The sequence below is a fragment of the Lepidochelys kempii genome, chromosome 2 (assembly GCF_965140265.1).
Source record: "Lepidochelys kempii isolate rLepKem1 chromosome 2, rLepKem1.hap2, whole genome shotgun sequence".
In the NCBI taxonomy this organism is placed as follows: domain Eukaryota; kingdom Metazoa; phylum Chordata; order Testudines; family Cheloniidae; genus Lepidochelys; species Lepidochelys kempii.
Genome location: NC_133257.1, coordinates 214,955,748 through 214,982,898, shown reverse-complemented (window position 1 = coordinate 214,982,898; position 27,151 = coordinate 214,955,748). Strand labels below are relative to the sequence as shown.

General features: G+C 38.4%; 1 protein-coding gene across 2 annotated transcripts in view; it reads right to left on the bottom strand.

Annotated features, from left to right (window-relative positions):
- The window catches only part of AGMO (alkylglycerol monooxygenase), a 270,823-nt gene that overhangs the window by 127,582 nt on the left and 116,090 nt on the right, over positions 1 to 27,151 (bottom strand). For both annotated transcript variants that reach the window (XM_073333806.1, XM_073333805.1), the window contains exons 6-12: positions 16,341 to 16,407; positions 13,447 to 13,512; positions 13,275 to 13,354; positions 11,968 to 12,102; positions 11,364 to 11,480; positions 2,130 to 2,212; positions 1,016 to 1,121 (exon numbers count right to left, since the gene is read on the bottom strand). In XM_073333806.1, coding sequence (XP_073189907.1) covers positions 1,016 to 1,121; positions 2,130 to 2,212; positions 11,364 to 11,480; positions 11,968 to 12,102; positions 13,275 to 13,354; positions 13,447 to 13,512; positions 16,341 to 16,407 — 654 coding nt within the window. The remainder of the gene's footprint in view (positions 1 to 1,015; positions 1,122 to 2,129; positions 2,213 to 11,363; positions 11,481 to 11,967; positions 12,103 to 13,274; positions 13,355 to 13,446; positions 13,513 to 16,340; positions 16,408 to 27,151) is intronic.

Here is a 27,151-nt window from a genome sequence, read left to right as displayed (position 1 = left end):
CTTCAGGATCTGGCCTTTGATCTTTCTGTTTCTAATCCAAGAGATACTATGTGTCCTAGTTTTTAGAGGAACTTTCTTTTGCTGAGGGAAAGACAAAAAATATTTGAAACTGTTATTCTTAAAACCCCCACTACATTAAAAACACTAAGTTACTATGTTTAATGCATTCTTCTTAAATAACTCACTTATACTAAATAGCTTGATGTGTGTTACCTTGGCACTTCATAAAGCTATCATACAGTCAAATGATTGCATTGGACCCTTCAGATCATCATCCGGCCAAACCCAAAAGTAAACTTTATTTGTTAACCAATCTCTCAATAGTGCAGTGAACCATTCATAAAAGCAGACTTGCACAACCCTAACATATCCTCATCTGGAAACTAACCACAGATTTCTTAAGAATGTGGTACAGTTTGGAGTCATATGAAAATATTATTTTAATGTAAAATATACACCAATATTTTGGGAAACTCAAATGCAGAGAAACCAAAAGTCATACACAGTAAACACAAGTGTGTCATAATGAGAGTGTGAAATCAGGCAACACAAAGTCAATCTCAACACCATGATAACTGAACATGCCCCTTTGGGCTTTTGTCAAATCCTGCAGAATACTTAAGATCTGGGAATACATTAAATCTGGAGGTTGGGCAGCACATGAGGGTATTTCTTTCAAAGTTTATGGCCAGAAATATATTATTTTTGCTTAGCAGGATAACACATTGTTGTCTTTGACTTTTTTTAATTTGATACATTAGGTACCAATCACAATTAACAATTTCTCCTATCGTAAAACCTCAAAAGGTGTGAGAAATATGATAAAAGGCTAAGAAAAAAATTCCCAAATTCTGTTCAACTGTATAGTCAAAAATATGGATCCAAAATATATACCTCTAAAGGCAACCCATAATCTTAAATTGGCAAAATGACTCATTTTCTGAAAAGGACAAAAAATACAGAGTCCCTAGGGTCTGCAAATTGCGTGCAGCACTCTTAAAAACAAGTATCTTACCTCATAAGTAAATGCCAAGGAAGCAATGTATATTTTCAGGTAACTAAGTTTGTGCAGAACGAGAAAGACTGAGCAGCGGACAGCTTCCAAACTAGCTGCTTTGGGCCTAGAAATAAGAATTAAAATTAATGTTCAGGTTTTTCTCCTTTGCATGCAATCTGTTGAGTACTTCCGTGACAAACATGAATACAGAACAAGGCACTGATTATATCCTGTAGTAATACGCAATTGCAACTGAGTTTTCACTATAAATCTGATTTAAAGTTTACAATTTAAAACCTTAGCTCTGAATTTCCTGGATTAGTAAACTTGATTTGGGAATAATTTTGACATCTGGGTAATGTGTTCTACCTTAAATTACTGATATATATACTCTCAATCTTAATTCTATTTTAATGTAGTTTTTGCCTGGGAAACTCTGAATAAAGCTGTAACCTATTAATCCCTATTGGTGGAGTCAATTATTTATTATACAAGAGTTGAGGGTAAGAATGGGGCATGGCAAAATTATGAAAAATTCCTAATGAATAATTTGAGCCTATCTTTACGCAATTCTAATTTTCCTGTATTTATACCCATCCACATTTTTAGCTGCATAAATTCTGAACTTCTCCTGTACATTGCCAAATTCTTTCCCTATGCTGAAATAAATAATTTAGTGTGTAAAGATCGAAGGTATTTACCTCTGACTGAATAATGAATGTCAAACAGAGAAGGATTGTCACTGGAATGTTAAATGAAGACATAACCATGTATTTAAATATAAATAATTTCTTCTGCATAGTTTTCAGGCAGGATGAATACCATTTCTCTCTAAAGTTGTTTTCCATTATTTCTTAGGTCCTTACTCATGCTGAGTAGCCCGACAGTCCAAAAGAATTCTCATGGACTCCAACAGGAGTACTCATGGTGTTGCATACTATTTATAAGTGCATCACAATTTGGTCCATATATTGCAATGTGCAAGTAGGAAGTGCACGCATTTGATTAACATTATAGACTTTTGATATCTGAACGGCTGCCATACTTTATAAGTGATTGTGGTAGCCAATAGACCTTTTTTTTTCCTCACAACCAGGAAACAAGAAAAGAAAGAAAACGTTTCATGTCTTGCCTTTGCTCCATAAGGAATCCAATGGAGGTCAATGTCAGGATAATGTAGCCAATCCTCAGGAGAAGAGTTACCTGTGATAATGTCTGTAAAAACAACAAAGAGACAAATTACTCATTTAGGGTAACTCTCTGAAGGGATATTGGGTTCAAAACATGACACTGGAGCAGCCTGACCTTTCACTCTCAATTATACGTTAGTGTCTCCTTTTAAAGTAGTTGGCTACTTTGAACTTTATATAAAAAAAAAAAAACATGCCAGATTCTCCAGCCCACTCCCTAAATGTTCTTATTTTTTCTTCTTGGAAGCTGCAAGAATCAGATTTTTCCCAAAATAATTCTTCTCATAGGATTAGTCTTCAAAATATTTTTTTTAAATTTTCATTACTGTTTTCCCCCTGAAATTATTTGAAGCCTTCACACTGGAACCCAAAAGCAAATAGCTATTTTTTCTAAATAAATATGAAAGCCCAGCCTGCTCTTTTTCCTGTTCATAATGTCATTGCAGCTTTGGAATGGTTCCTCAAAAGGTACAGGCAGTTGAAAAAAATATTGCTTAAAAAAAATGAAGAAGGTTAGTAACCGTTTTTTCTTCTTCAAGTGCTTGCTCATGTCCATTCCATGCTAGGTGACTCACAAACAGTAGCCCTGGAGGTGGGCTCGGAGCTCATGCACACACTGACTGCAACGCTGTTTTCCGAAAGCTGGCATCATCACAGGCCTGTTGGACGATGGCATAGTGAAAAGTGAAGGTCTGAACCAACAACCAGTTTGCAGCTCTGTGGATGTCCTGGATTGGTACCTGCATGAGGAACGCTGGCAACGAAGCCTGGACTCTTGAGGAATGAGTGGTCACGATGGCCAGAGGCAGAACCTTCACCTGCTTGTAGCAAGCTTGGATACAGGCGGTTATCCCGGACGAGATGTTTTCGGATGACACAGGTAGCCCTCTCATCCTTTCCGCCACTGCTACAAAGAGTTGCGTGGAGCTGCAGAAGGGCTTAATTCTCTCAGTCTAAAAGGCATGGGCCTGCCTAACATCCAACATATGATGCTAATGTTCTTCAGCAGTCTTGTGAGGTTTTGGAAAGAAGACAGGCAGAAAAATGTCCCGGTTGTTATGGAATTGTGACACCACCTTTGGTGGGAAGGCCAGATGGGGGCACAGCTGGACCTTGTCCTGGAAGATAGACAGATAGTCGAAGATAGACTGCAAAGAAGATTGGGATGGAGACAGATTCCATTCAACGGCCCAACAAGTGAAACATTTCCACTTGGCCAGGTAGGTAGCCCTAGTAGAAGGTTTACTACTATCTATCAAGACCTGTTGAACTTGATCAGAGCAGGCCTGCTCCTCAGGGGTCAGCCATGAGGCAACCATGCAATCAAGTGCAGGGAGGCAAGGTTCGGGCGAAGCAACCAGCCATGGTCTTATTAATTCAAGTCCGGTTGGAGTGGGAGCGCAAGTGAAGTGGCCACTCAGAAGTCCAGAAACACACCAAACCAATGCTGGTGTAGCCACGCTGGTGCTATCAGGATAACCCTCGCCTTGTTCCATTTGATTTTGTGAACCAAGGGGATCAGTGGGAAGATGTATAGCAGGTTGTCTGTCCATAAGACCAGAAAGACATTGGAGAGGGAACCCATGCTTTGCCTGAGCAATGAACAGAACTGGTAGCATTTTCTGTTCTGTGTGGTGGTGAACAGGTCCACCTGAGAAGGCCCCCACTTCTGGAAGATGACACTGATGACCTCCGGGTGAAGGGACCACTCATGGTGATACGAAAAGGATTTGCTTAGGCAATCCACCAGTGCATTTCAGGCTTCCAGGAAATGTGACATCTCGAGGTGAATGGCATGTTTCACACAAAAGTCCCAGAGTCGGAGGGCCTCCTGGCACAGGGCTGAAGATTGAGCCCCTTCCTGCTTGTTGATGTAAAACATTGATGCAGTGTTGTCCATCAAGACCTGCATCACTTTGCCTGAGATCTGGGGAAGGAACATCTAGCAAGCCAAGCGTGCTACCCTCAGTTCCCTGATGTTAATATACAGGGAGAGTTCTTGCTGGACCACAGGGCCTGAGATTGCCAACATGGGCTCCCCACCCCAGGTCTGACACATCCAAGACTAGAGTTTTTTATGGTTGAGGGGCAGCAAACAATACGCCCTCCATTACGGATTCTGGGTCTCTCCACCAGGTCAGCGAAGCAAGGACTGGAGGCAGGATCATAAGTATTGAGTACAGGTGATGTCTGCTTAGGGAATAGACTGACGCCAGCCACATCTGTAGGAGTCTGAGGTGTAGCCTTGCATACTGCACCATGTAGGCACATACTGCCACATGACCCAATAGTTTGGCATAGACGCAAGCAGTCATTATTGGGTGGATCATGACCTTGGAAATCAGGTCCAACATTGCTCGGAATTAGGCCACCTCCATAAAAAAAGAATGGCCTTCAGCCGAATATCTCTATCCTTTCTCATGCAGGGTTTGAAATCCCTGCAGATCTGGCACTTCTCTTTAATGCGAGGCTCCTCCAGACACTTTAGACAGCTAGTGTGCGGGTCACTAACTGGCATCGTCTTGTTGCACAAGGCACATGGTTGAAGTCCGGGGAAAGGGGCATGCCCAGCCCAAGGAAAAAAGTCCCTTGACAACAGGGACAGCAACTAACACTACAATATATAGTAACTCTAACAAAGAACTATATAGACTAACTACAATAACTATACAAATATGAACAGAGAAAGTCCAAACCACTGGGAAAGAAGACTTGCCACAGCGAGAGGCGTTCCAGCAACTGTCACAGGCGGTAAGAAGGAACAGAGGGCGTGGGGCTGGCGTTTCCCTTTTTACCAGCACATATGTGTGTGACTCCAGAGGGCGCTAGAGCCGGCCTAACACATATCACCAAAGGAAAAATCTCTGAGAACTGTGCATGAAGAGCACACACACCAAGCAAGGAATGGACATAAGCAAGCACTCAAAGAAGAATAGCATTGTTAGCACACTGGGAATCAAGAGTCAATATACTTATGTGTTTACTTCTCCTTTCTGATGTATAAAGATGGTCTCAAACTTTTGCTTCCCCAAAAGAGACAAAAAATAAGTTTCACCCTGTTTATGGATTTGAAATGTCAGGAATACCATACGAGGGTGTCCACATGAGAGCCGGTTGTTTTGTTTTTTTAATTGCAATTCACAGGGCACAAAATGGAGGCATTTTTTTCATTTTTTCAAAATTTTTCATGACTTCTTTGTCAAAATTATTATCAACATTGTTTGTTTACCAAAACATAGTTTTCAATAGACAAAGAGAAAATATTTTGGAAAAAAAGGAAAATTTTAAAGATGTTAACAGTTTCCATGAAACCACTTTTCGCTTGAAAATTATGACTAGCTCTAGTCCCCACTTGTCTCTGCAGATTTTACTCCCCACCACTGGGGAAAGGAGAAAATACTGAAATTCAGATGGCATCCTGTGAAGATTTATATACATGCATAACCTCACTCATGCGAATAGTTTCCTACAGTGTGTGTGTAAATCTTCTCAGGATTGGGACTCAGTCGTCCAAGAATTGTCCTTCTGTTCTCCCTAATCTCAGTTTGCAAAGGGAGAATTAAATGCTGTTTAGCTTTAAACCTGTGTGACTGTGAGGTTCCGGCAAAGAGAAGTGAGTATAAATATATTTCTAACATAAAAACATAAAAGCAAGAAATAGAACAGAGGCAGTCTTTATATATCATGAACAATAGACTCAAAGGTACCTAAACTTTTAGCAGCTGGATTACAATGATATGCAGTTCACATATATAAAGCCCTTGCTCATATACAATAAGAAAGCAGGGGGAAAAAAGGTACAACCTGTCTACTTCACAGTTTCTGCTTCTTGGACCATTTTTTCTTTCTTCTCAGCAACTCTGTCAATTGGGAAGTATAATTTGTAATGGCATCTGTATCCTTTGTCAGACCTGATGCAGGTCCTACCTTTGACAGAAGGAGTGCCTGTAGATCACCATTATTTGCAAGTCAAGCCTATTCTGCCGCTCTTATGCTATGTAGACACGCTGAAAGGAAGAATATATACTGCATCACTTGTCTCTCACTCTCAAAGTGCTCTACTTTCTGAAATGGTGAAGGGTGAACCATGTGACTTTGTTGGCAGGTACAGATGCGTTATGTGCAGTATGTCACAGTAGATGGGGGGAAAGTGCCACATTCAAGCCATTTTGCATAGCAAAAATGCATTCCCACATTTGTAGCGATACTGTGGGCTGTCTTTTAAACTTCAATAAACCAAAGTAATCTGCATTCAAATATATTGTAATATAATAACAGATTTATTCTAACATATTGTGGTAACAAGAAACGTTGAGAACATCAGCCCATAGTGTAAATGTGTTTATTATTTAATGACTATAACTTTCTTTTTACAGTTCTATCTGTAGTTACTCCCTAGCATGGTTCCTCAATTTACATTTCAGACTAGTTTCATGGTATCTCCCCATGAAGTGGACCCTGGCAGCTGAGCATCAGTTTCCTAAGCATTAATCTACCAAGATCAACAAAAAAGTCAGGAGATTATTTCACTAAACCAAGCATTATATATTAAATGTGTGCATTGCAAGTTGCAGTGAGAAAGGACTGTGCCTTTTATATCTTAGCATTACTGCAAGCATCCTCTTTCCACTCCAAAAAATATATGTATGCATGGCTAAATAAAATAAATGAGTATTTATATACTACAGTATTTGTATAAACAGGGAAGCCTGTGGGACCACAGCAGGGTCCTCAATTACAAGTCAGCCACAACTTTTGCAATGTCGTTATTGGCTGCAATCAAACAGAAAAAAATATTTCTGTTGGATTTTGATTTCATTGCAAGCTTTCAAAATGTCACAAAGTTTAAGAAAAAAGAGTTTTGGAATTTGGGGAAGAAATTTACACTGCTTCCTAGTCAACAGACTACCACAGAATATTTTTTAGTAAAGAAGAAATAATTTACTCAAACCAAGTAAATACACCATTCAGAATGAATGTGTATTTAGATAAGAGTCAGTTTCCAAATTTACTTTTACATTTCAAAGGTTTTAGATTATTTTATTTTTGTGAAGTGTCTCACAAAAGTATTTCTCATCCTGGCATGTTGCAGAGCTTGAGCCTCTATGAAAGATGCTGGCACCTTTTAGAATTTACCAAATGTTGACTATCTGTACCTCATTTTATGTTTCCTCATAGAATCATAGAATATCAGGGTTGGAAGGGACCCCAGAAGGTCATCTAGTCCAACCCCCTGCTCGAAGCAGGATCAATTCCCAGTTAAATCATCCCAGCCAGGGCTTTGTCAAGCCTGACCTTAAAAACCTCTAAGGAAGGAGATTCTACCACCTCCCTAGGTAACGCATTCCAGTGTTTCACCACCCTCTTAGTGAAAAAGTTTTTCCTAATATCCAATCTAAACCTCCCCCACTGCAACTTGAGACCATTTCTCCTCGTTCTGTCGTCTGCTACCATTGAGAACAGTCTAGAGCCATCCTCTTTGGAACCCCCTTTCAGGTAGTTGAAAGCAGCTATCAAATCCCCCCTCATTCTTCTCTTCTGCAGGCTAAACAATCCCAGCTCCCTCAGCCTCTCCTCATAAGTCATGTGTTCCAGTCCCCTAATCATTTTTGTTGCCCTTCGCTGGACTCTCTCCAATTTATCCACATCCTTCTTGAAGTGTGGGGCCCAAAACTGGACACAGTACTCCAGATGAGGCCTCACCAATGTCGAATAGAGGGGAACGATCACGTCCCTCGATCTGCTCGCTACGCCCCTACTTATACATCCCAAAATGCCATTGGCCTTCTTGGCAACAAGGGCACACTGCTGACTCATATCCAGCTTCTCGTCCACTGTCACCCCTAGGTCCTTTTCCGCAGAACTGCTGCCTAGCCATTCGGTCCCTAGTCTGTAGCTGTGCATTGGGTTCTTCCGTCCTAAGTGCAAGACCCTGCACTTATCCTTATTGAACCTCATCAGATTTCTTTTGGCCCAATCCTCCAATTTGTCTAGGTCCTTCTGTATCCTATCCCTCCCCTCCAGCGTATCTACCACTCCTCCCAGTTTAGTATCATCTGCAAATTTGCTGAGAGTGCAATCCACACCATCCTCCAGATCATTTATGAAGATATTGAACAAAACCGGCCCCAGGACCGACCCTTGGGGCACTCCACTTGATACCGGCTGGCAACTAGACATGGAGCCATTGATCACTACCCGTTGAGCCCGACAATCTAGCCAGCTTTCTACCCACCTTATAGTGCATTCATCCAGCCCATACTTCCTTAACTTGCTGACAAGAATACTGTGGGAGACCGTGTCAAAAGCTTTGCTAAAGTCTAGAAACAATACATCCACTGCTTTCCCTTCATCCACAGAACCAGTAATCTCATCATAAAAGGCGATTAGATTAGTCAGGCATGACCTTCCCTTGGTGAATCCATGCTGGCTGTTCGTGATCACTTTCCTCTCATGCAAGTGCTTCAGGATTGATTCTTTGAGGACCTGCTCCATGATTTTTCCAGAGACTGAGGTGAGGCTGACTGGCCTGTAGTCATCTGCTCTCATCTAGCAGCACTATGCAGAATTCAGTTTCAGTGTTAAGGAGGTAGCTTTGTTAAGTTTCTCTATTTAGAGGCTTTTACCTGAAAACCCTTAAAACTTCTGTGAGTGCTTAAAAATACAGGATGACGTACACAACGCAATGATGTCCTGTTGGATTAGATTACAATCGTGTTCTCAGCCTTTGAGAGACATGTTCTTACCTTATCTTTTCTGTTGGTCTCATCAAAACTGCTCATGTACTAACAATCTAACAAAAGTATGCATATTAACATGTGCTATAGTATCAATCGGCAATAAAACACTCCAAGAAGTGTTGATTAAGATAGACTTTGAATGATTTTTGTAGTAGATATAGTTATGAAACTGTGATGACTTTTGTTTTTAACGTACTGCAGTTTTACATTTCTAGCATTTTCTCTGGGACTGATCCAAAACCCATTAACTTCAGTGAACTTTCGCTCAGACCTTGGTGTGCAGAGCTCAGCAGTAACTTTTATTCTCAGAATGTTGTGCAGAGTGCTAGGGAGGAAAGAAAGACAATGTGCTCTCTCTGGCAGAAAATTTATAATTTCTTCTTTCTTGTTTTGCTGTTTTCTTAAGTTAAATTAAAGGTCATTCCTACTGAAGGTATATGGCCGCTCTCTGTGTATGGAAAAACTTAACACTTTTAAAGGACATGAAACCAAAGACTGAGTGACTCTAATCACAAGAGGAATGTAATAACTGTGTGCTGCTCGAGTGTCTTATTGCTATTATGAAATGGAACTTATTCCCCCAAAATTAGGAAAACAGTTAGCTCTTTCCATTCATGGAGCTATGCCATGGTTATGACATAATTCGTAGCCAAGCAGAAAGTTCCAGTTGTGTCTATAACCATTTCATAACTCAATGTATAGGAAAACTGATACTAAATGAAGAATTTGCCAAGTTATGTTATTCATATATGTGCTCTCTTCTTGCAACAGTTTCCCCTCTGTATTTTTAAAAAGATCCAGGAACTTGGTCTTCTGTCAGGCACTGCTTTCTTCACCTTCTTTGGCATTTATTTCCTGAAGTGTGGGCACTTCTCTTCCTGTTTTCTCTTTTCTCTCCTATCACTATTACCCCATTACCTTATGTTTTATGCAGGTCATTTTCTGCTAATTTTGCAACTTTAAATTTACAACGATGAACCTTCAGGATGGTTCATTTGTGGAACTGTGAAGAATTTGAAAGAATAATGTTAAAGGGTTCGTGGTTCTATCTGAACTTCCTTTAATCCTTTGACAGCAGTTCTTAAACAGCTGCAGCTGTAAATGATAGTACAAGAAATAGTTGAGGGCCACATATTCCCCCTCCTGAGGGGGGAAAAAAACAAAACCAGGGAGAAATTCATGCGCAATACACTGTAGATCTTGCTGCTGCAAAGACCCACTGCATGCACACCTAGGTCAATCAGATTTACTGGTGGCAGGGGGCATGGCCTGAAAGTCATTCACAGCCTGGAGATGCACAATACATGACACTAGAAACGGATCTCTCTCTCATATGCACTGTACCTCTAGCCCATCCCCTCAGAAAAGGCACCACAGCCATGAACCATATTACCTTTGGATCACCAAAGGTGTCACCAAACCACTGTGACACACGTGACCTTCTCGCGAAGTCACAGGGTATGCAGAATAAGTTGATATTACTTAAGGCAGAGTTAATTTTTTTCACTTAAATTATGCAGGGAAATAGTTGTTCTTTAACTCTTCTCCCACCAGAATGGCACAATCTCTATTTTGTGTGCTATTCAGACTTTACCTATTTGGTACAGAATGGCTTTGGAAGGCTATATGGTGCCATGGGATCATATCATATACCTTGCCACCATGCAGGCCCCAACTTCTTGTTGCAGTTTCAGACCATCTTCCTGCCCTATATGTCATGTACTGGAGAAGGAGCATTTGAACCAGAGAACAGACACAAATATTGTGGCCAAGATTTTTTGAAAGTGACTACTGATTTTGGAAGCCTACATTTTTGGGTGCCCAACTTCAGACATTTCAAAGAGGACTGATTTTTAGAAAGTTCCCAGCACTTATTCTCTAAAAAATCACGCCTCTAAATTTCTACCGTTGGAAACCAGAAACTCAAGTACCCAAATTCATTTTGAAAACGTTGATATTAATTCTATTATCTGTAATTCCAATAAGTGGGCTTCATTCTACCTTTTTACTTGAATTATCCTAAACTTTATGCATTTATATAGCTATGTAACAATGTTAAAATCTGCAGAGCAGGCTGATAAATATCTGAATTAAAGGCGGAAAAAGAGGATTCTTGATATTGGGGGAAAACCTTAATCCCAAATTTGTTTGTGAAGGGGAAAAATATCTTTCATATAATAGAGTATATTTTAGTTTCATCATTACAGACACATTTCTGAGGCATGATTCCAATATCTATTGCACTGGTTTTAAACTGGTATAATTCTATTAACTTCAGTGGAGTTACCCCTGACTGTAGCAACATAAGTGAGAATAGAATCAGGCCCTTACAGAGTCAGTTTTATTACTTCAGTTTTAACATTAAAAGCATCTCACACCAGACAGATTTTTGCTAACATCAAACACTGTATTTCACTGAAAGTGTGAATTACTTACGGCCTGGGTCTCAAACAGGTCCACATAAAAGCCCAGCATCAAGGTAAAATGTACTACTGCATAGACAGAAAGATATACTGGCAATTTGGGATTGAATGGAATCTCTTTTCCAGTGATCTACATGTATCAAAACAGATAACAGTCTTCATTAGTATTTCATGTTATCCTTTAGTACCTATGTTAATTGCAAATACCAAGTGATTAAGGGTCATATTTAACAGCACGTGACTAGTCACTTAGGAATATGGGAGAGAAAGGTAGAAGAGTGCTGTTATCAAAATATATACATAATCTATTGTGAGAAATAGAGTAAAATAAAGGTTTTTTTAAGTGCTACTTTATGCAAAACATTTGAAAATTTATCTCAAATGAATGATGAAAACACCTTTGAAGTATAAAAGTCTATATATGTCTACTTTTTTATTCAAATATAAATGGAAAACACTGCTAAAACGTCCATTTCCTTAAGTCTCTGTTTCATTTCCCTCTTCTTTAATACTGCTAATTTAAGATAGTACAAGTAGAGTTTTTAACCTTGATCCAATAGCACTAATAGGGCAAGTAAATTATATGCAACTGAAAGCCTTCTACATATTCAATTTACCACTGGGATTTCCTCAGGAAGGCCGAGTCTAGGTTTTCCTGGTCCCCAACCTGGGCCTTTGAATATTACAGAGAGCTTATTACTGAATCCAGGTGTGGCCCAAAATGTGCTCCATATATAAGCCAAGTGACATAACTGCGAAGACATAAGTAATTGTCCATATTTATTAGTAAAAACAGCAATTTAGCAAAACATATACTTTACCCTGCTTTACCGAGGGACTGATAGTCAGAGGCTCTGAGAGTTCAAAATCCCAGTGAAAATGCAGAAATGTTTCATTAACAGTTCTGAAGAGAATCATCGAGGTGTAACGGTTTCTAGGTGTAAATGTCACTCATAAACCCCCATGCTTCACATCCGGGATCAGAATAATTTATTGGTAGAAGACTCTTTTCTGGGCAGGATGTGGATTTAAGTACCACAGCAGGACCCAGGCTCAGGGATCAGACTGCCGTACAGTTATAAGGGGAACTGCTGCTTTAGAGACACTGGACCAAATTCTGTTCTGATTCTCATACTGTGCATCCCCGTTATCTTTTAAATGAGATTTGAAACAAGTGGAAGGTAAACAACCTTTTGGGTTTTGTGAAAAGAGGCAAGGATAATTGTCATCCCTTAGCCAAACATCCTCCTCAATTAAACAGATTCTAATATTCAAACTGTATCTCAGCTTTTATTGAGCACGTTTGCTGCTGCATTTACTGCCAACAGTAACATTAATTCGTGGTCTAATAAATCATTCTGGGATACCCTGAATATCAAAGGTAATGAATAGATATGTTAAAAACAAATTACATAAGATATTAGACTGGGGGATTGCTTTTAAAAGAGCAATATTTGAAGCAGATATACGTAACAAATAAAATACAGTTTGTATCATTACCATCTGCTCATAAAGAATGTTATCCTAGCTGAGCAGGGCAAAAGACTAATCATTACATGAACATAATTCATCCCTTTTGTAAATCCACTGACTTCAGTGGCATCACAACATGAATAATTTTCACCCATTGCATTTTCACCACCAGTGTGTACAGCTGAACCCTTCATCCTTATGAGAACACTGAAATATACTACAGCAAGAAATGATAAGATAATAATTGAAATTTTCAGAAATATTTTATATGTAGTTTATATGAAATGGTTTAAACCACTGACATTTGCCAGATTACAGTACAACACTTCAAATAATTACAAAACAATCTATAGTACAGTATAGTTTGCCTCCAGTCTCTCAAAAATGTAAATTTCTTTTGAATAGAAGTTCATGTTAAAATATATAAGTTCAGTAAGAAAAAATGCATTACCTGGACCTTGAAAGGTTCAAATGTATTTATTGGGTGTGTTAGGCCATATATAACTTTATCATTTTCCGCCACAAATGTTCCTGGAAGGAGGAAAAATAATCAAGCTTAAGAGCATAAAACTTCCTGTTTGCAACATTAATTAACATTAGCAACAGCAATTTATTCCACTTACCAAAAATTCTATCCCAAATAATGAGGGTACCACCATAATTTTTGTCAATGCAGTAAGGATTTCTGCCTATAACAATAAAAAAAATTGAGTGCACTTATGAAAAATCTGTGAATTCTACAAACTTCAGCTGAAGTAGGAGTTTTTATTGTAAGTCTGCTTTTCTTACCTACTAACTATAGGAGGTGGCTAACCTTCCACTGTTAACCAGCTATAACTTTTCTTATGCCTCACATCTGACTATTAAAATATAGCTCAGGGTAAAAACATATTCATCATTGTTGCAGCTTACATGAAGTCAATGGAATTATGCCTGGGGTGGATTTACCCCAACATGTATGTAGAGACAAAAGTTAAAAAAACAAACAAACAGAAAAATCACCAAAAATTATCCAAATTGTAGCTAACAAGATATATGCCAAATATACACAAGATATGTACAATGATCTCATGAATGACTTCCTGGTGCCTCTATACACCTCCTATATTATAGGCCTGATCTCACACCCCACTTAAATCATGAGGAGTTCTGTTAATGACTTAATTGTGAGCAGGATCAACCTCTCTATCTCGTACAGGGCTCCACATCTTTAAGTTTTCCTCATGTGCAAGTAGTCCCATTAAAGCCAATGAGCTAAATTCTGCCCTCAGTTATCCCAACTGGATTACTCCAGTGAAGTCAATGGAGTTAAGCCTCGTGTGTACCTGACTAGACTCAGGGCGGATAGGCTCATTCTGGATTTATAGCAGTGAAAATGAGAATAGAATCTGTCACACTGGGACTGCCAATGCTCATGCAAATTTGCAGGATTGGACACTTACAGAACCCCACCCTTTTAAATGTCTATACAGTGCCATAAACACTTAACACATAGCAATAATAAATAGTTACAACATCCCCTGTATATTTAGTTATATTTGAGCGTGGTTCAGATTAGTAAATTAAGTTTCACCATCTCCCTGTTATTGCTCTACTTATTATCTCTGCTCTTTTCAAGATACTCAGTGAATGACCTTTGGAAGTTACCCAGTGGATGAGGCAGGGGCACCTCTGGAGCCCCGCTTTATTCAGTGCATATTTCATAGAATCATAGAATATCAGGGTTGGAAGGGACCTCAGAAGGTCATCTAGTCCAATCCCCTGCTCAAAGCAGGGCCAATCCCCAACTAAATCATCCCAGCCAGGGCTTTGTCATGCCTGACCTTAAAAACCTCAAAAGAAGGAGATTCCACCACCTCCCGAGGTAACGCATTCCAGTGTTTCACCACCCTCCTAGTGAAAAAGTTTTTCCTAATATCCAACCTAAACCTCCCCCACTGCAACTTGAGACCATTACTCCTTGTTCTGTCATCTGCTACCACTGAGAACAGTCTAGATCCATCCTCCTTGGAACCCCCTTTCAGGTAGTTGAAAGCAGCTATCAAATCCCCCCTCATTCTTCTTTTCCACAGACTAAACAATCCCAGTTCCCTCAGCCTCTCCTCATAAGTCATGTGTTCCAGTCCCCTAATAATTTTTGTTGCCCTCCGCTGGATGCTTTCCAATTTTTTCACATCCTTCTTGTAGTGTGGGGCCCAAAATTGGACACAGTACTCCAGATGAGGCCTCACCAAAGTCGAATAGAGGGGAACGATCACGTCCCTTGATCTGCTGGCAATGCCCCTACTTGTACAGCCCAAAATGCCATTGGCCTTCTTGGCAACAAGGGCACACTGTTGACTCATATCCAGCTTCTCGTCCACTGTAACCCCTAGGTCCTTTTCTGCAGAACTGCTGCCTAGCCTAGTCTGTAGCGGTGCGTGGGATTCTTCCATCCTAAGTGCAGGACTCAGTCCCTAGTCTGTAGCGGTGCATGGGATTCTTCCATCCTAAGTGCAGGACTCTGCACTTGTCCTTGTTGAACCTCATCACATTTCTTTTGGCCCAATCCTCTAATTTGTCTAGGTCCCTCTGTCTCCTTTCCCTACCCTCCAGCGTATCTATCTCTCCTCCCAGTTTAGTGTCATCTGCAAACTTGCTGAGGGTGCAGTCCATACCATCCTCCAGATCATTAATGAAGATATTGAACAAAACCATCTCCAGGACCGACCCTTGGGGCAGTCCGCCTGATACCAGCTGCCGATTAGACATGGAGCCATTGATCACTACCCGTTGAGCCCGACGATCTAGCCAGCTTTCTATCCACCTTATAGTCCATTCATCCAGCCCACACTTCTTTAACTTGCTGGCAAAAATACTGTGGGAGACCGTGTCAAAAGCTTTGCTAAAGTCAAGAAATTTCCCTAAACTCTTCACTATGCCATTACATGAACCAATCTCATATGTATACTACAGCCTACTCTTACTCTGAATATTGATGAAAATTATGAAAAGAGTAATATCAGTTGTATTGCATATGCGCAAAATGGGCTTTTCAATAATGCAGTGAAATGAAAACTGGAACAGCCAAATGCAGTTCTTCTAAAACAAGGCCAATTCTATACTGATATTGAGTGTTTGACTTTAAGGTGCAAGAACAGTTGAAAATGGGTTACCATATTTATTTATTTTTAACAATGGAGACAGAAGGATTTGCTATTCCCATCACACTTCTTATATTTACAAACGCTGAATTGTTTTGCACAAACTGTCCACAGTAATTCACATTTGGACAGGGATCAAATCTGAAAAATTTCAGTCTGAGATGTAAATGTTTTGAAGTTATAACTCACTGATAACAAAAGGTTATAACAAAAATCCTTAAGAAAACTTAGAGTGATCATTACTGTTCCTTCTCTAATGTTTTTTTTTTAAAACACCAGTCACATTTCCTCCTTTCTGTACCTTTTAAATAGAATATAAATAATGACAGTAAGAAAACAAACAATGGAAAATCAGATAACATGGCATTACTTACCATGGTGAACTCTGTGGTGACTGGGAGTATTAAGAATCAGCTCCAGAGGTCCAAGGTTGTTAACTACCTTTAAACAAAATTATCTTGTAAATAAATTGGCATGGACTCAATCAAAATCAAGCAAAAAGAGGAGGAAAAGTTGGAGGAGGGGAAACACCTAAGGAAGCTCAATTTCGCTTACAAGAGAACTGCGTCTGGAAAGGTTTTTACACAAAGGAACACTGTATATGTTAACATAACTTTCTAAAACTGTTATATTCTATTGTCAACTACTACATAATAGGATTTTTTATGACACTTGTGTATAGTAAAATCACCATAACGCAAACTACAATTGGGATTGTTTTCTATGCTTAATCGTTTAATATATAAAATAAATTGCTGGCATATCTAAATTTTATTACATTGCTCATGATTCCATAGGGCTCTAGTCATACACTTGCTACCTGTTCATGTAGCTTTTGTCACCTGAGCCCCGCAGAGACTAAATGTAATTATAGTCTAGGCTGCAAAATCACCTCCATTAGAGTCTGTTCCAGAAACACTTACTCCCAAAAGTAAACCTACTCATCTTCGGAGGAGAATGTATCAGTCTTCAAAGCAACAAAATAATAAAGCAGCAAAGTCTTCAAAATAATACCTGTTTTCCAGGACCGATCATTTGACATTGTGATTACTTGCCATTAGCAAAGAAAAAAAAAAACAACAAATCCACCAAGTAAAGTTTCCTAGAACCTAGGAAATGTGAAGAGAAGAATCTGTCCTGTTGTCCTCTACGGATGTTTTCTGTGTGAATCTAATTACTGTATTTCAGGCTTAAACACTACAATGATCGGTGCTCTGTAATATCTTCATAATGATGGAGTTGATAGATTTCAGATAAGATAGGGAGGCAGGCAGTCATTGCCCATGAGAGTAGATACCCTCATTTCAATGGGTCTAGCTGGGTAAGGTTTGCATGTAAGGTTACAGGATCAGCCCCTTAAACTTGAAGGCACCCCTATTCTGCTTATAGAGTCTGTACCTGTGTAAGTGAAGATAAAATTCTGCTCAAAATGCATCAACTGAAGCTTTTGCAGACAGATTTCATCCTCCATCAGGAGGAAGTCCACATGGGAAGAAAAGAATCATTTTATATTTATTGGTCTCTCCCTGGCTGAATATACGGTGTAAAAATAAACACCAACAAAAACTGCTGGTGGCCAGTGAAGAGATTGGGTGTGGTGTACAGCCAAATTAAAGCAGTATGGAAATTGGCAGATTGGTTCAGGTGCAGAACGCTCTAACTTTACTGGTTTTTATCTGTCACAGCCTCCCCCCTCCCACAGGTGTGAGGGGAAAATTCTGCACATGAAGGCTGGAATACTAAAGTGTATTTTATATTTATATTCACAAGCCAAGGACAACATAAGCAGGCACATGTGAATTTCCAAATGCTGTCTCCAAATAATTTCAAGCCTGAAAAGACCACCTAAGGGTGAGAAACAATTCATCATTCAGGCTAGCTCTGTTTTCATCCTCTCTCAAGCAGCAAATCCCACTGTTTCAAACTATGTGAGAACTGACCACTAAATTAATATAATCTGAGTCAAAGAATTGGCTTGAGCTTCAGTCCAACACCTGAAAGATAAGTGATTTATCTACTAGACCACACCTAACTATGACCCACTTAGTTTCAATATGATTTTAACTAAATATTTAAATATATATAGTTTTAAGCCAAACTTAGAGTACCGTACTGGGGAGCACAATGCAATGGGTTAGCAGTTTCAACTCTCAGTCTACAAGTAGGTTGTAACAAGTCATTGACAAAGTGGATACCTTTGATTGATCTGATTGATTAAATTGGTACACAAAAATTGCTAATAAAATTTATCCTCTGAAAGGTTGTACTGTATCTAAGTGTGCTGAAGTAACACTCCATGTCTTCTGCCTCCCAGGGAATCTCAGGAATATGAGTAACATTTTAAATAAATACATATGACTAATGTTAATGAGAGTATTTTCTTTGGAAAATGCAATCTCTCATGACAATAACCCCAAGCTGTAGAACAGTCTTTCTTGAGCAATGACATTTGCAAGTTTGCATTGTTAATGATTAATGCTCAACCACATTCACCTCTACTGCAGAGAAACAGTAGTGACACACTAATGAAAATATTCTCTAAGATTGCTATCACAAGTGTTCTATTTTCAACCTGAAAAGCTCTTGAAGATTTGCAGACCCCGACCTAACAAATGCCTGACATGTTGAAAGCAGCAAAACATAAACCCAAGTTTCTGCCAAGATACAACAAAAATACATTTTCACCTAATATCTAGAAGTAAAACTATACTAATTTAAGAAACTTCATTTGCTTTAAGTGATATTTCTACCTCTTTTGTGAATTCTTACTAAATATTAAAATTACAATTACTTTATAAATATTATCCTTGTGTACACTCTCGGACTCTATTCCAGAGGAAAAACAGACATCTGGAAAACTCATTTTTCAAGGTTTCTGCAGTCGTGCATGGCAAAGAAGCCACACATTTTTGCTGAATTGGATTCTAAGAGTCAAATCTTGCCATCCTTACTCAGGCAAAACTCCCAGGGGCAGATTCTTGGGTGGAGTAAACTGTTTAGTTACGGAGCTTTGATAATTTACACAGTCTGAGGATCTGACTTCCCCTTCACCAAATGAGGTCAAGGGGAGTTTCACTTCAGTGAGGATAAAAGGATTTAACTGTACAAGAATAAACGCGCAACAACCTTAAACATGAACACATCAAGTTATAATGATCTCCTCAAAAATGAAGAGCTAGCAGGCGAAAAACAGGAGAGGAGGAGTATGTGAACCAGTAGCAGTTACTTCACTTGTACAGCAGGGGTAGTGTAATGTCTCTTTAGCAAAACCTTCAGCTCCTAGCACAGACATATTGCCACATCCTGATTCTGTACAGTTATGCCCCTTGTAAGATATTGATTGCTATTGGTAATATCAGTGGCAATAATCCCTTGTTCTCGTGTTATGGCTCTACCCTGCTGTAAAGGTAAAACTGTTGCTCTATCCCAAACACTAGAGTTGTCTGAAACTTTAAATAAAAAGATTTTTATTTTCAAAAAATGGCCTTTTAAAATAATTTTTTTTCACAAATAATGGCCACAGTCTTGTTTTTCCACAAAAAACATCATTCCTGTTCAAAACATTTTTTTTTAATTTAAAGTGTTACCATAATGGTTATCATTTTTTTTCATTTACCATAAATAGGATTTTCAGTAAACAAAAGATTTCAATATTGTTGTAGCCATGTTGGTCCAAGGCTATTAGAGAGACGAGGTGGGTGAGGTCATATCTTTTATTGGAGCACCTTCTGTTGGTGAGAGAGACAAGCTTTCAAGCTTACACAGAGCTGAAGAAGAGCTGTGTGTAAACTCTAAAGCTTGTCTCTCTCACCAACAGAAGGTGTTCCAATAAAAGATATGACCTCATCCACTTTGTCTCTCTAAAAGATTTCAATAACATTTAAGTTTTTTATTTAAAAATTTACTTTTTTTAAATGGTCTCTTTCAAACACTTTGAATTCAAATTTGGATTTTTTTTGTGAAAATAGATTTTCATTTTTCAATCTGCTCTATCAGTCATAAATGGAACAACCAGAATTTGCTGCAAAATTTTGTATTATTTAAGAGGAAAATGTTTTCCCATGAAAGAACTTTTTTTAAAAAACATTTGTAAGGAAAAAAGGATGGATGCAGCACAAGCTGTTTTTCTGGTCTTCGATCTCTGCCTTTGAAAATTCATAATTTCTAAGTATCAAAATATTAGATGGTACTAAAAAGAAACTTAAGGATGTAGGATATGGGGGAGAGGCAGTATATGTGCACATACGTGTGTGAGAGAGTGTATGCAAGTGTGAGTGAGTGTATATAAAACATGCCAGCTCATACGTAAGGATGTATATATAAAACAAGCCTGTTCTCTGCAACATCTTTTTGCAGCTACTTTGGAAATGCAGCAAAACAATAGCTATTACTACTATGTTAAATAAAGTCCAATATGTTGTCCAACTGTGACCTCATCCCTATTTTGAACAAAATGGCTGTTTTCCTATGCCTGTGTTTGCCTTCTATACACCTACTGTTCTAAATCAAGTCCTGTCTCCAATTTTTCCTCCCTGAAGTAGCACACCATGTGCACCTCAATTCCCCTATCCGCGACCCATACATGAACTGCGGGATTCCAATAGAAGTCCATTTTGCTTGTTGAATTGTTTGTTTTTTAAAAACCCACAGCCACAGAAAAGTCTTATTTGACAGTCCTCTTGCAAATGGACTTTAGAAATAAACTGCTTATGAGCCAAATGGACAGGTATCCTAAATATGCCATTTACAAAAGCTCCATTCAGAATTCTTCACAAAACATGTATTCTGAATCTGATTTCTTTTTAACAAACAGAGAACCTCTCCTTGCTTAGCCATTGCTACACAATGTAATAGAATTACAATGAATATACTTTAAAGTAATTCCCCAACACCAGTTTAATACATTTGACAGGTTCCAAGCTGTATCCTCAGAAACTCCTTCCATGTATCACAAATCAAAATGTATTGGCAATGAAATAAAGCTTTGGTACATAACTGGAAATATATAATTTTTATATAGGAACATATTTATATAAAGATGTTTCCTTTGTGACAGCAAAACGTAGAGTGGAGGAAAAGAACATAAATGCAGCAACCTCTCTTGTGGCATGTAAGCACCTCCATTTGCGGTCTCAAGGTTTGTCAGCACCAAGGGAAATCTTTATTGCCTGGTACCTGCACCACTTCAATGCAGTTCTTGTTTAAATAATGAGAAAAAATCGTGACATGAAATCCAAGGGAAACTTTACATCTTGTGTAACAACTCCTCCTGTCACCACTACAACATGAATCTTTATTTCAGCTCTATTTCGACATGAATGTAGAAAAGAATGTAGACTGAGTAAAACAGGCAATGTTACAGTAAAACCATTTGTGAGAAAAGGAAATTTTTCACCATAAGTCCAGGAGAGACTGCTTATAACTCAGTGATGGTTCAATTACCCCAGCATTACTGACCTACAGACAGCAGAGGTCAAATTCATCTTTGGTTCAATGCCACTGCTGTCAGTGAAATTACACCATGGATGAATTTGAACCTAGGATTAGCTCATTTGCTGGTCTAGCTGATACTCAAGCACTTATTACTATCAATTTCCTCACAAAAATCAAGATGATCAGGATTATTATTATTATTTGTAGATGAATTTACATTTAAGACCATCTGGTGAGGAAACGTTAAAATAAAAAAAATAATTGCATTCCCCACTAACACTGTTGTGTTAATTCAAGACAACACACCCATGTATTTATACAGATGGCCTTGGTGACCATATTTGCCATGTGAAATCTCTACAGGGAAGCTAGGGAAAGGCAGAACTCCTAGGATATGCGCTCGTCTGCCCAGTTTCACACTTTGAAATCCTCGGCAAACCCTGATTTATACACCGCCAACTGTTTTCCTATCTGATTAGGCAGTTTTCTACTCCAGTAAGCATGTAATATGGAGGTAGCCAAATTTCCACACTGAGGAGTGAAAAAACAATATTTATAGTTTGGAAATAAAACAAGTTGAAGGAATCAGGCCTGTTGGGATCATAAAGAGTTTCATAGGGGGTGAATTTCTGATAAATCTGTATTGTAGAAGGAGGTGAAAGCCTAGCTTTAATGGATAGTCAGGCTTAGGGTATGTTTATATAATAAACACACAGGCTTCAGAAATGTGTTTATAATAAATTATCTTGAAGGCAGATTGTTGTCACTCATAGTTGTTTTACCTCTGAACCAGGAGGTCAAGGTTTGAATCAAGTTGGCATCTGATGTGAATATTTCAGTTAACACTTTCAATAGAGGATTCTACTTCTCTTTGGAAAAAATTACTAATCCAGCCTTCTCTTAAGGGCAGATGAGCGTGTAGGTGGGTGGGTGTTATTTCAATCAATATGACCAATTAAAATGACAGAAAACCTACATTAATTGGTCATTTTAAGTGGAGCAACTAAAGGAGAGAGTGAGCCCATGAGAACAGTTGTTTTTTTCAGTACTACTATTTGAAGTTAAATGTTTCAAACAAACTCCACGAGAACTTGTGCTAGGCAGCTTGCTTACCCCTCCTCAGCTTAATGAACATGTCCCATGAAATGTGAAAGATGTACTTGATCAGACTTATTGGCTTTATGTACACTCAAGAAAGTGTGGCCTTCCAATATGACTGGGTGCTCTAGACATCTCTGACTCAGTTTAAAATCACCCACATCTGACTAAGGTTCCAACCTAACTAAAGTGCAGTCCTTTCCACTTTGTATTTCTGCGTGGCACAGTATAACCTGGGACTTGCATTGGCAGCCCATTATAAAGAGAGTGCCCTTTAAGTTCCTTATTTGGACTTAAAACCCTAACTAATATAAGCACAGTCTTCTTGAAGGCTAGCTTGTGTCTCATGGCAAGAACTAAGATTGCCTCATAAAACTATAACAAGAGGACAGAAGGTGGAGTTTTTCTGGCAAGGACAAGACCCTCTACCTTTCTCTCCCATACTATAGCTGTTGTAGCCACAACAGCAGAAAATCTTTACCTGCAGTGGAAAAGCAATGTTTTTTTAGTTACTTTCACAGTTTTATGTGGACAGTTGGTTGTTTTATTTATCATATCCTGGGAAATGAGTTACTGGTGATTTGTTTTGTTGCATCCAGGATTTATTGAGATGTGTTGCCATTTTCATGAAGTAATGGTATTAGTTATATTTGGCCAGGCATCTAAAAGACATTTGGAGATGGACACCAAGCTTTCTGAAAGTCACTAATGATTTTGGGAGTCTCTGTTTTTGGGAGACCAGCTGGAGACACCTTAAAGAAGCTGGATTTTAAGAAACTGTTGAGTACTTCCCTCTGACAGTCAGGGCCCTCTTAAGATTTCTCAAGTTGGGCACCTGAAAACTGAGAGCACCAAAATCCCTAGTCACTTTTGAAATTCTTGGCCCCTAGAAGTGAACGTGGCAGATTTTGTAAGGAGCTGAGCATTTGCAACACCGTTCACCATAATGTGATTGACAGGTGCTCAACACTTCTCAGAATTTGTCTGATAGTTATGACTTATTATTATTACACTTCCTTCACTGACTGCATAATTTTTGTACACAATAAGAAGCACACACATTTTACTACTCTCAATGACCCAGGCGTCATTGCCCCGAATCACCTGATAGTACAGTAAGCAAAAGGAAGATGAAAAGCACCCAGATGTTAATGGAGCCACTCCACTTTACGGAGGTCTCTATATAGAAAATTAGTATAACATTATAGTGCTGAATTTAGTGTATACTGATGTCAGGATTTCTTCACAGAGCCTGTTGCTGTCCCTCTTATCTCTTTCACTGGTTACTGCGGTCATTAAAAAAAAAAACTGAATTCAAGAGACCAAACTCCAAACCCCGGTAAAAGAAAATATGTTCCCATATTAATTACATTGTACATTGTCAGTCTAACTTTACTCTCATTCAGCTCAAAACCAGAGTCAGTTTTTGAAAAAAGGCTTTCATTAGAATTGGTTGGAAATTTCCAGTTGTTTTACCATAGGGACTTTGGAACATTTTTAGTTTTCTGGGGTTTTTTTTGTTTTTCTACCATAAACTGAAAATTTTTAAAAATGCTTTTTTGACAAGCAAATAAATTTTAGTTTTAGCTTTTCTTCCGCTGGCTTTTTCACCCCTTTAACGTCCCTCTTTTCCATTTTTTCCTACTTTTTTTTCCCCAAGAGCAAATTGGATAGAGCAAAAAGGGAGAGAAGGGAGGAGGGCAGGAGAAAAGTAAGAAATAAATAAATAAAACAAAACCAAAAAACCCAACAGTTCTTGATAAATTTTAGTAGTTTGAAAAATTATAAATTTCCATTTTCATCATTTTTCCAGTTTGTTGAAAAATCACAGAAATTCAAATAAAATTAAAAATTTTATATATGAAAAACAACTATTTTTTTCTCCAAAATATTTAAAATGGAAAATTTTCACCCATTCTAGCTTACAGTTAAGGATCTCTCTTTTCCAGCAGAAAAATAATTAGAAAAGAAAAAGATCAATTAGAGAAATTCTGCCAGTTCCACTATTTTTGAAAGAGGCCATGAGTGAGCGTCATTACGATAAATATAACATTTCCCTCTCCGGGAGGGAGAAAGCAGACAGCTCCTGACATCTCCTCACATCTCTGGACTGATCAGGAGCACACATTACATTGGTTTTTTTAAATTCTTTTTTCCGTATTAAAAATATAAGCTGTCGATTTGCTGTGACTGTCTGATGTGGCTGGGGTCTCTAAATATAAAATTGTACAATGTCAGTGGGACTTGATTTTTATTCTGTGAGCTTAGCATTTCTTTATACAATTTGATACTGGGCAAGCAAGGATTAAAAAATCAGCAAACTGGGTGACCTGTAAGCAACTCTTAAGGACATATCAAAAGGGTATTGCAGTGGTAAAGGGAGCCATTTCTTGTAGATAGTTATCAAAGCCATGTTAAGTAGCCTAGAATCTTTAACCCATTTGCCGTTATTGTTAGAGAATCAAGGAGTAAGTGCTAAATGCATCTATGCTTACCTGCATCCTATTAGAAATCTAACAATGTGATCTAATTAGCTTGTAGACACTAAATCCTGTTCCCATCTTATAATGCTTTAATACTTTATTCTATAGACTGGGAGATCAGAAGGGGAAAATATCATTTAGATGGAACTTGTGGTATAATAATATTACTGTCCTCATCTCTCCTCGAAACTTGTAATTCCACATAGTAAACCACCTGTGAACTATCTTGGTAGTTTGAATGGCCCATTGAAAAGAGATCACAAACTGTCCGCTCACTTTTATCAAAGTCCATGTGTAGAGTGGCCTGTCAGAGCCCAGCCTTCTTCAACTATAAAAGAGAAGCCTCAGGCCTGATCCTTTCATCTTAGGTCCGCTTAAATTTTAACAGGGAAGATCTAAGCCATAGGACAGAGGTCTTCAAGTAGTTACCTGAGTTATCCTGGAACTCTTATGGAAAAAACTCTAACAAACGCTACACCTGAACTGCCTATTGGACTATAACCAATTGAATTGATTCCAGAGAGACTTTACAAGCCAGCAGATATAACATCACTGCTATGACCCTGATCTATGAACACTGAAAGTCATCTATATATATATTGATCTTTTAACCATTTATAACTTACTTCTTTCTTTTTCCTTTTATTCATAAATCTTAGATTTAGTTATTAAGGATTGGCTGTAAGCGTGTATTTGGGTAAGATCTGACATACTGTACTCCCCACATTACTGAGGAGTAATGTGCTTGATACTTCAGGATTGGAAAAACTTGATTTACCGTGAATAGGGTTTTAATAACGTCTCACTATGTTAGACTTTGTTGTCTAGATGGGAGCCAATGGCTGGAATACCTAAAGGACACTGTGTTTGGCTTCTTGTTAACCACTGTGATATGAAAGAAGCTCTTTTGTTACTGGCTTGGTGAATCTAATTATAGAATAAACCACCAGTTTGAAGGATTATCTGCACTATTTTTTGCAGTCTGCCCTGAGTGTGGCATTCTCAGTATGATCCATCCAGGCACCAAGCTCACAATGGTAATTAGTTTAATGTGTACTTGTTTGTTAAAGTAATTTCCTGATGTTTTAAAAGATTGCACGAAACAACACAATTCCAAACTATTTACAGCAACTACAGTGCGATGTGGCCTATTTATAAGAGGCCCAGTTAAAGTTGAATCAATAAGGGTGAGAGAGGTACAACTTAAAACATCAAACTACAATAATGTTAATGTTTTCAGGCTCTACATGACAGATACCATTAAATTATTCCAGTCTTAGTGACATTCTTTGTCTACATCTGGTTTCTGTTGGGCATACCAAACAGAACTAGGCACACCTATTTGCAGGACTTTCTTGTCCCAGGTCTTGAATTGTGGAGAAACAGGGACTTTCCCCCCTGCTAAAGGAACTAACTTATTGAGACTAGACAAGAAGGAGAGCTCTCTTTACTAATTGTTCACCACTTGAGCTCCATATCTCCCATTAATAGCTAAATTTTATTCTCATACAATCTTGATTACACAAAAGTTATCAGATTGATCCTTGGAATTTATCAAGCTCTTTACTAATACTAAAATGTGTGGCCTTTTCAGGTGACAGAGGGACTGTCAAGTTAACAAGGATATCTAAAATGTCCTTACAAATAACACTTTAGATTATTGTATGCAGTGTTGTTGTAGCTATGTTGGCCCCAGGATATTAGAAAGAAAAGGTGAATGAGGTAATATTTTTTATTGGACCAACTTCAGCTGTTGACAGAGACAAGCTTTCAAGCTACAGAGATATTACCTCACCCATGTTGTTACTTTAGATTATTTTTCACTGTTTATATTGTACTTACTTTTTGCACTTTGCATAGTTCTCAACTTGCACAATAAAACAGCCTAGTCAATTTCCCTTTTGTTTTTAGTCAGATTCATTCAATACCACTTGAAGGCCACATACCTGTGAAGATTTATGCACTTGCTTAACTTTACCCACTGTCGGCAGTACCATTAAATTCACTGGGACAAACCATAGTGCATAAAGTTAAGACTTGTCTACACTTGAAAGTTAGTTTGGATTAAGGAAGGGTGTGAATTAAAAGTGCAATAGGTATTCCTGACGAGCTCCATGTGTGGACAAGCCCTAAGGCACATGCATAAGCATTTGCAAGTTCACACCCTCAGA